Below are 10,496 nucleotides of genomic sequence, written 5' to 3' on the forward strand. Positions count from 1 at the left end.
AGCTCTCAACAGGGCCAGTAAACATCACGAATGCTTAATGTTCCAACTCAGTGGTCCACTACAGATGAAATACCAGTTCTATGAGGAGCTTGACACTGCCACTAGAATGTCTAGATGGACCATCTTTACCCACTAGTGGATTTCAATGCAAGAGTGGGCTCAGACCATGAGGTATGGCTCTCCTCCCTCAAACATCATGGCTCAGGAAAGATAAATGAAGTGGACAGAGACTAGAGTTTTGTGTAACCAACACCATTTTCAGAACAAATCATACCTGTGTTCTGGAGGTATCCAAAGATCGGGACATTAGCAACACTGGACCTGATCATTCACACCACTCAACAGCATTCTCAACACAGACAGCTACCAATGCATCAACTGCCAGATCACTCATGTGCACCAGGGTTAGGATGTAATCCTTGAAGCTTTTTGATTCAAAGCAGAAAGGCCATCCTCAGATCAACATCGGCCATACTGCTTATGCGGCTAAGAAACAACAGTTCCTCGACTTGATCGAACAGGCACTTCCAGCATTCCCACACAATGGGGAAGCAAAGTGGAACATGTTTTGGGACAACATTTACAATACTGTGAGTGAGATCAAGCAAGAAAATGCATAATGCACTAAGAACTACTTGAAGTAAAACCCAACAAGCTGCTAGGTACTGTATCAATGATTGCTAATTACAACTTTGCCAGAATATTCAGATGTCCTCCAACATAGGGAATGCTAGAGACATGCATATTTGGATTAAAAAAGCAACAGGACCATCAGCAAAGAAAACAATCCCACTGAGAACAAAGACAGGGAATCATCACTGATTGCAATAAACAGTTGGAGAGAAGGGTGAAACACTAACTTTAGAAAACAGTCACCAAGGAAGACATGGACACCATAGGGGGTCTGCCTGCCATGAATGAGTTGGATATCAAACCCACAGTGGAGGAGCTTAGCAAAGCTATTGACTTGCTTGCCACTGGCAAAGCTTCAGGTGATGCTATACTATCTGAACATCAAGCACAGAAAATCAGCACTCCTGCATCTCTACGAACCAGTGCCTCTGGTGACATGAGGGGGCAGTGCCTCAGGATGTGAGATGTACAAAATCACAATCTTAGTGCAAGAACAAGGCCGACTGTATTAATTGTGACAACTATCGAGGCATCTCACTGCTAAGCATATGTGGGAAAAGTACTGGCCCCATTGCACTAGTCAGACTGCAGGTCTTGGCAGAATGCATTTATCCCAAATCCCAATGCTGTTTTAGAACTGGAAAATCCAGAATTGACATGATTGAGTCCAGCAGCTGCAAGGGAAATGCAGTGAACAAAGACCACCACTATATGTTGGCTTCATTGATCTCATCAAGGCATTTGACCATGTAAGCAGAAGTAGCCTATTTAAGCTGAAGAAAATTCTGCTCAGTGTAATCTCCTCTTTCCATGACAAGATGATAGGCAAGTTGTGATGGGCAACACTGGAACCCCTGGAAAACCACAGTGGGATCAAACAGGATTGCTTTATGGTGCTGATACTCTTTGGCATATTCTTCTCTTTGCTGCTGTGACAATCCTTCAGTTCATCTACAGCACTTACATACCAGAACAGAAAAACTATTTAGCCTTGCCTTCCTGAGATCCAAGACAAAAAAGTGCATCAAATCCTCAGTTGCTCCATGCTGACATGTCACAATATATTGGCATTCCATACCACAAACACCATCAGCAGCAAATGGACAGGCATTCACGACTGTAGAGTTTGGATTGACCATAAGCACAGGATGTTGCCATATCACCACGAATCAGCAATGGCAATGTGATGCTGGAGGCTCACTTTCAAAATTACCAGTAATCTGTCACTTGATGCTGAAATCAACATGCAAAGAAAATGTGGAACAACTGCAACTAACCAAGAGCATCAAACTGTGAATCTACCAAGACTATGGCCTCAGTGCACTCCTCTACAGTAGTTAGGCAAGAGAAAAGGCTTAATAGTAGGCAAGAGAAACAGCTTAATAGCTTGCATATTCACTGTTCCAGATGTATCCTTGGCTTCTCATAGGAGGGAGAGGCACCAACTCCGAGGCCCTGGAGAATTCTAGTTCCATCAGCATACATGCAATACTAAGCCATGAATGTCTGTGCTAGCTCGGCCACATTCATTGGATGGATGACAACCGTATACCCAAAGACCTTCTGTATGTGAAGAAGCCACTGGGTCACAATCTGCTGGGCACCCACACATCTGCTACAAGGACACTGCAATTGAGATACGAAGGTGACTGACATTGATACTCAGAACTGGGAAACAAATGCTGATAGCAGTGACCTGTGGAGGCCAACTGTCTGAAGGGGCATTGAAAGAGTCGAGAAGAAATGGAAAGTTCAGATGGCCAAGAACAGAGCCCAGAGGGAAAAAAAAGAGGCCAGCAGTCTTGCACCTTCTCAGCTCACTGTCTTGTCCTGCAAAATGTAACAGTGCCATACTGGAATGGATCTCCTAAGCCACATCAGGCAACGTTGTTAACTCAAGAGTTGATCACAAAGGTGCAAACCATCATCTCATGAGAGGGAAGGCTGCCAGAGGGGGATATCTGAAGGTGAACGGTGGGAGCTTACCACTGTTTTTTGGACTACCATGGGATTTTTTGAAGTTCACCTGAAGAGACAAGTGACCCCAGTTTGTACCTAAGAATTCTACTCAAATATCTGGCTAGGTTATATGCTCAAATACTGGAGCAGGGCTTGAATCCATGATCTTCTAAATCAAAGGCTTGAGATTAGAAAGTAGATTGGAAACAAATCAGTGCACACAAGAAAAAATGACAAACTACAGTCCCAGTTTAATATCAATACCTGGCAACATAGCAGGATTTATCACACCAGGCAAATTAAGGAATGCCTATATGAGAATAATCTAATAAATAGTCGGACATTGTTTTACGTGGAGAAGTGCTGCTTAATGAAGCTTCTTGATTTTTTTGAAGAAGTTACATACCACAAGGACATTAGAAAACAGTATTCTGTAGTGCTTAGATCTCAAAGAAAATCATTGATAAATTTCCCATGAAGACTGCTCATGGAATTGAAAGTAGGAATTAAATGTAAAACTCCTATAGATACGAATTGACTAAAGGGAAGAAAGGAACAGGTAATGTTAAAAGGGGAGTTTTTTTTAATGACATGGTGGGGACCAGTTGAAACATAAATAAGCATCCAGGTTCAAGGAATAAAGATAAAGCTTGCAATTAGGCAAATTGGTAGCAGACAAATTAGGGGCTCATAGCCGACTGATCCTTTGCAGTGTAATAGCTGATGGTCTCAATTCTCTTTAAATGCAGCAATTTTCTGAACTCTTCAAAGACAGTTTCTTCATGTCTCTTATAATTCTAACCAAAAACCACCTTTCATTGTGGGCTGGTTATATCTATGCTCCTTCTTAGCCTATTAATATTTCAGGCCTAACAATACCACATGACCTTGTGGCATCTTACATCTGTTTCATTCCTATTTGAATTCCATTGAATTTTGTTCCTGAATATGGGAGCGGCCTTCTAGCGTTTCCCAGACACTCCTGGAGAGGGACCAGAAAAAGTTTGTTCAATTTGCAGATTCCAAATTTGCCATGCTACCCGTTTTTCCAGCTCCAAGTGATTGTTTTATTGAAATCAATACTTATTGCACATTATCCTATTTAATCTTTCTCCGGACCTCAACTGTGGAACTCTACATTATAACTGTATTGCTTTAAGGCAAACAAAAATTTAAGGAAATAGGTTTAGACCATAAGACATAGGGGCAGAAGTAGGCCATTTGGCCCATTGAGTCTGCTCTGCCATTCAACGAGATCATGGCTGACCTGATAACCCTCAACTCCACTTTCTTGCCTTTTCCCCATAACCTTTGATTCCTTCACTGATTAAAAATCTGTCTCAGCCTTGAGTATGCTTAATGACTTGGCCTCTACAGCACTCCATGGTAAAAAATGACAAATCAACTACCCTCAGAAGAAATTCCTCCTCATCTCTTCTTAAATGGGTGATCCCTTACTCTTAAGATTATGCCCTTTGGTCCTAGACTCTCCCACAAGGGAAAACAACTTCTCAGCATTTACTCTGTCAAGCCCCCTAAGAATCTTTTATGTTTCAATAAGGTCGCCTCGCATTCTCCTATATTCTAATAAGTACAGGTCCAACCAAGTCAACCACTCATCACAAGAAAATCCCTCCATCCCCAGGATCAACCTAGTGAGCCTTCTCTTGACTGCCTCCAATGTCAGTACATCTGTCCTTAGATAAGAGGACCAAAACTTTTCAGTGTTCTAGGTGTAGTCTAACTAGTGTCTTGTATAGTTTTAGCAAGACTTCCCTATTTTTATACTCCATTCCCTTTGAAATAAAGGCCAACATTCCATTTGCCTTCCCTATTACCTGCTGAACAATTTGTGCTAGCATTTTGGGATCCCAAAATCCCTCTGTGTTACAGCTTTCTGCAGTCTTTCTCCATTTAAATATTCAGCTCTTCTATTCTTCCTGCCATAGTGCATACCCTCACATTTTCCCACATTATATTCCATCTGCTGAGTTTTCGCCCACTCACTTAACCTGTCTATATCCCTTTGTAGACTGTCATCCTCACTACTTGCCTTCCCATCTATTTTTGTGTCATCTGCAAAGTACATTCATTTCCCTCATCCAAGTCATTAATATATATTGTAAGTAATTGTGGCCCCAGCATTGATCCCTGTGGCACTCCACTAGTTACAGGTTGCCATCCTGAAAATGCCCCCCTTATCCCTTCTATTAGTTAGCCAATCCTCTGTCCATGCTAATATGCTATCTCCAAAACCATGGGCTCTTATCTTAAGTAGCCTTATGCGCAGTACCTTATCGAACACCTTTTGGAAATCTAAACATATATTACATCCACTGGTTCCCCTTTATCTATCTTGCTTGTTACATCTTCAAAAGAATTCTAATAAATTTGTCAGGCATGATTTCCTCTTCATGTTGACTCTGCTGGATTATATTATGCATTTCTAAATGCTCTGGATTCTTGGAAGATTACTACCAGTACACCCACTATCTCTGCAGCTACTTCCTTTAATATCATAGGATGTAATCCATAAAGTCCAGGGGGCTTATCAGCCTTTAGCCCCATTAGTTTCCCTAGTATTTTTCTCTGTTGATAGCTATTATATTTATTCCCCCCCCACCCCATTTTCCCCTTGATTTAGTATTTTTGGAATGCTATTAGTGTCTTCTACCGTGAAGACTGATGTAAAGTATTTATTCAACTCGTCTGCCATTTCCTGGTTCCCCATTATTATTTCCCCAGTCTCATTCTCTTAGGGGCCTATGCTCACTTTGGCCTCCTTTATATATTTAAAGAAACTCTTACTGAGCGTTTTTATATTACTTGCTAGTTTACCCTCAAGTTTATTTTCTCCCTCTTTTTTTTCTTTTGGTCATCTTCCGTTGGTTTTTAAAACTTTCCTAATCCTCTGGCTTACCCACACTTTTTTTTTCAATTTGATACACTCCTTAACTTCCTTGGTTAACCATGGTTGGTTTATCCCCTTCTTAGAATCCTTCCTCCTCACTGGGATATATCTTTGCTGTGAGTCATGAGCTATTTTCTTAAACGTCTGCCATTGTTCATCAACCATCTTTTCTGCTAAACTCCTTTCCCAGTCCATGCCAGCCAACCCTGTCCTTATTCCTTTGTAATTACCCTTATTTAAGTTTAGCAGAATTGTTTCCGACCCAAGTTTCTCATTCTCAAACTGAATCCCAAATTCTACCATGTTATGGTCACTGTTTTCTAGGGGATCTTTTATGGAGGTCATTTATTAAATCTGCCTCATTACATATTACCAGATCTAAAATAGCCTGATCCATAGTTGGATCCACAACATATTGCTCTAGGAAACTGTCCCAAATACACTATGAATTCTTGCCTGTGGCTACCTCTGCCAATTTAATTTTCCCAATCTACATGAAGATTAAAGTCACCCATGATTAATGTACTGCCTTTTTGTTTTACATGTCCTCATTATCTCCCGATTTATTCTGTCCTACAGCATAGCTACTGTTAGGGGGCCTATAGACTACTCCCACCAGTGTCTTCTTCCCTGTTATTTCTTACCTCCACCCATATTGATTCTACATCCTCTGATCCAAGATCATTTCTTGCTATCGCACTTATTTCATCTTGTACCAACAAGGCTACCCCACCACCCTTTCCTTCCTGCCTGCCCTTTTGAAAAGTCACATGTCCCTGAATATTTAGCTCCCAGCTTTGATCTCCTTGTAACCACATCTCCATAATGGCTAGAAGATCACACTCATTAACCTCTATTTGTGCCGGTAATTTATTTGTTTTGTTCCGAATACTACGTGCATTTAAGTAAAGAGCCATTAACTTTGCCTTATCATTTTATCCCCCCAATTTGCTGCTGCTTTGCCCCTTCCCATCACACTCTGGGTATCATTGCCTAAATAGCTACCCTGCAATGCTGCCAAATCCTTTTGCTTTGTAAGCCTACGTATCTCCTCTCCAAAACCCACCCCCTCTCCATTTTGCTATCACTACAAAATAACATTTTTCTAAGAGATCAGTGAAATGAATGTTAAAATGATTTAATTCCGTCCTATGCTACCCAGGAGCTAACTTGCACCAAGTCCCATTCACTCGTCATCCCTATCCTCGGCAACTTACATGAGCTCTCAGTCCACCAATGCCTCAAATTTTAAAATTCTTATCCTAGTGTTCAAATCCCTCCACTGTTAGCAGTTCTCTATCTACAACATTCTCCAGCCTTCCAACAGAGAACACTGCATTCATTGAACACCGAACAAGCCTTTTGTGCATTATCCACTTCCTTCACCCAGTCATTGGTAAGACTGCCTTCAGCTGTCAAGGCCCCAAGTTCTGGAACTACCCGCCCTCCCCCCACCCCCACCCCTCCAAACTGCTTCACCCCTCTCTCCTCCTCTAAGACACTGCTTAAAACCTCCCTTTTCGACCATACATTTGGTCAACTCTCCCAAAGTCTCCTCCTTTAGCTCAGTGCCAATTTGTTTGATTACATTGCTGAGTGTACCTTGGGACATTTTACTACGTTAAAAACACTTATAAATGCAAGTTCTTGTTGAGGCAGTACATGGAACTGGGTGTATAACTCAAGTCTAATGCTCTCCTGGCCACGCTTCCATTTTCCATCCTCTATAAACCAACTAATAAAAATGTTACATGTGTCCTAACCTGTGACAAGCTCTGCTACCCATTACACCCACCTTCATTTGACTTACATAGGATTCTGTTCTCATAATTTTAATCTCAAATTTAAGATTGTCATATTAGTATTTACTGTGTATAGCTTCAATCTTCCAGATCTACCACCTCACCTGCTCTCACTCCAGCCTCTACTGCATCCCCACCTTTGCCTCAACATTGCTCTCATTCTTTAAGAATTCCATTAAAAAAAAAATCCTCCTTAAAACCCAATTCTGCTCACTCTCTCCCAAATTTCTCAATTGACTACCATAGACCGTCTTCCCCACACCATTACATTTACTCATTTTCACTGCTACCCTTGTACTGGGGTCCAGGTTTCTTTGTGACACCCCCATATCAGCTGTTTGTGGAGCGAATGATTTCTGCCTACTTTGTCTCATTGTATGTAGTGCTCCAAGTACTGGCTTTAGAGGCCCAGCTAAGAGCAAGTGAAACTTTTCCCTAGAAGAAGAGAAAGTTTAAATACCAAATTGAGCCTCAGAATGAAGTCAACCATTAGCTCGATCACAACTTTGAAATAAGATCAGAGGAAGCAATTTCCATTGTGGGAAAAATCAGTTCCACGTAACTCATCTAATAGATTGCAGGCTAAAATGCAAGCGTATATCCTTCCACTTTTGGTGGCAGGGAAACAAAATTCCATGGGGTTTACCTTTGTGGCGTTTGCTGGCTGACAATAGCATTAGCAGTTTCGCGGAGGTATATTTCCCAGTCGGTCTCAGGAATATCCTGATCTGCTGAAAATGGATATCTAAAGAGCAAAGTCAAGAACAAGTCAAGAAAAACCAAGGCAATCTAGATATTCTTGCCACATAGTTCCTTTCTATTTTTTTAGGGTCAAATGACCAGTAGCTGGAAATGGTAGAAATTTGAGCATTTTCAATTTTATTTTAAATGTTGTACATTTTCAAATTACTTCTTAAACTCATGAAGATTGTGAAAGTTCAAAGTGCATGAATTTGCAAAGTACAGCCTGAAGGGCATGCTGGCATAGAAGTTACATTACCAGACAAGTAAACCAGGCATAGACAATCCAGAGAACAGGAGTTCAAATTCCACCGTATTAGTTTGAGAATTTGAATTCAGTTAAATAAATAAATCATCAAGGGGAATTAGGAATAAACAATAAAAAATGTTGGTGTTGCCAACGATGCCCATAACCAAAGAATGAATTAGATATATATTTTTTTTAAAAACACCACTCTCATCTGTTACTTACTGTTGAACCCTGCAGGCTTCACACATAAGCAGTGCTTTTCTAAGGTTGCGATTGGATTTTTCTGCAATTTTCTTGGCCAGTTCTTGAGGAAGTAAGAGACCTTCTTTCTTGCAAACTCCACTTAGCACATGGCAAATCTGGGAACAGACAAACTCCAAATGTCACTCTTTCACAATGCCTTAACTTCACAGAATACTTTGTGCTGCAGAAAATACTGCTATTTCATTATTCAAGCTACAATTTTCCTAAAGTTTCATTCAGATGCCACTTCAGTCACCGAGTGCTGTTATTAAGTGGTCAAATTGTCAGAAATATAACTAAATTTGAAGTACTTAAGGAGAATGCTTTTAAAGGGAAGATACAAGGGGCATTGACAATGGTTACCCATCTTTGGTAAAGTCTTATTTTTGAAGATTGCAATGGCATGGCAAGTCAGTTGTTTTGCTGCTTGATAACAGGGATGTTTCTGCCATTAAATGATAACATTAGAGCAACTGAATAATTCAAGTTCCCTCCTATTACATAGCAAACCAGGATTTTACTGATGCTTTAGAATTTCCATTATTGTGTGAAACCATTAAATATATATTCTTTTATTCTTTCATGGAATGGGGGTGTCACTGGCTAGGTCAGCATTTATTGCCCATCCCTAATTTTTTTTAAAATTATTTATTCTTTCGTGGGATGTGGGCATTGCTAGCAAGTCCATTGCTCGTCCCAAATTTCCCTTGAACTAGGTGGTTTGCTAGGCTATTTGAGATCCACATTGCTGTGGATCTGGAGTCACATGTAGGGCAGGATGGCAGATTTCCTCCCCTAAAGTATATTCGTAAACCAGATTTTTTTTTACAACAATTAATGATAGTTTCATGGCCACCAATATGGAGATGAGCTTTATATTCCAGATTTTTAATAATTGAATTTAAATTCCACCAGCTGCCATGATGGGATTTGAACTCATATCCCCAGATCATTAGACTGAGCCTCTGGATCACTAGTCCAGTGACATTACCACTATACCACCCCCTCCCCTTGAAGATTATGGTGGGCCACCTTCTTGAACTGTTGCAGTCCATATGCTGTAAGTACACCCAGTGCTGTTAGAAAGGGAGTTCCAGGATTTTGATCCAGTGAGTGAAGGAACGGCAACATAGTTCAAATGACGTGTGACTAGGAGGGGAACTTGCAGGTGGTGGTGTTCCCATACATCTGCTGCCCTTGCCCTTCTGGATGGTGGAGGTCATGGGTTTGGAATGTGTTGTCAGAGCCTTGGTGAGTTACTGCAGTGCATCTTGTAGATGGTACACACTGCTGCCACTGTGTGTCAGTTTTGGAGGGATGGAATGAGTGTTAAAGGTGGTGGATGGGGTGCCACTCAATTCTAGGTGTCCAGATTCTTGTGTTGGAGGCCACACTCATTCAGGCAAGGAGAGTATTCCATCACACTCTTGACTTGTGCCTTGTAGATATATTAGATTCATTGTGATTTTTCTCCCCCCCAAAACCCCAAACAAAAACTTTTATGTAGCATCTTACAAAACCTCAGGACAAGAATACATACTCTCTAGTTACTGGCTGTTTGATAAGAGGAAAGTTTTTTCCCCCATCTGCCTCGCCAAAAATTCTTAACTCAGAACACATCAGATGCCTGTAAACATTGTCTGTTCTAAAGAAAAGAGTTCTAGTTTCTATAATTCAGGGGTTCCCAAACTGTAGGCCACAATGGCAGGGATAGAGGTCACATTTGGGGTTGCAAGCTATGCCAACTGTGGAGAGGAGATGACCAGGTCCAGAGGCTCTGATGGAACAGCTCCGGATCCCCCGATTGTTGCCGCCAAATGACAAGGGGCTGATGGTGAGCCCAAGTGTTCTTTAATGTCAGACAGCACTTTTAACAATGAGTTTTAGTGGGCCCAGAATGTTTGAGAATCACCTTGACAAACAATAACAGCATCCAAAGTGCAGGTAAACCAAATGG

General features: G+C 41.1%; 1 protein-coding gene across 3 annotated transcripts in view; it reads right to left on the reverse strand.

Moving 5' to 3' along the window:
• rfc3 (replication factor C (activator 1) 3) overlaps positions 1–10,496 on the reverse strand; it is a 50,305-nt gene that overhangs the window by 5,318 nt on the left and 34,491 nt on the right. For all 3 annotated transcript variants that reach the window (XM_078545324.1, XM_078545326.1, XM_078545325.1), the window contains 2 exons: positions 8,519–8,655; positions 7,952–8,050 (listed from right to left, as the gene is read on the reverse strand). In XM_078545324.1, the coding sequence (XP_078401450.1) occupies positions 7,952–8,050; positions 8,519–8,655 (236 nt within the window). The remainder of the gene's footprint in view (positions 1–7,951; positions 8,051–8,518; positions 8,656–10,496) is intronic.

This window comes from Cetorhinus maximus, chromosome 7, assembly GCF_964194155.1.
Source record: "Cetorhinus maximus chromosome 7, sCetMax3.hap1.1, whole genome shotgun sequence".
Lineage (NCBI taxonomy): Eukaryota > Metazoa > Chordata > Chondrichthyes > Lamniformes > Cetorhinidae > Cetorhinus > Cetorhinus maximus.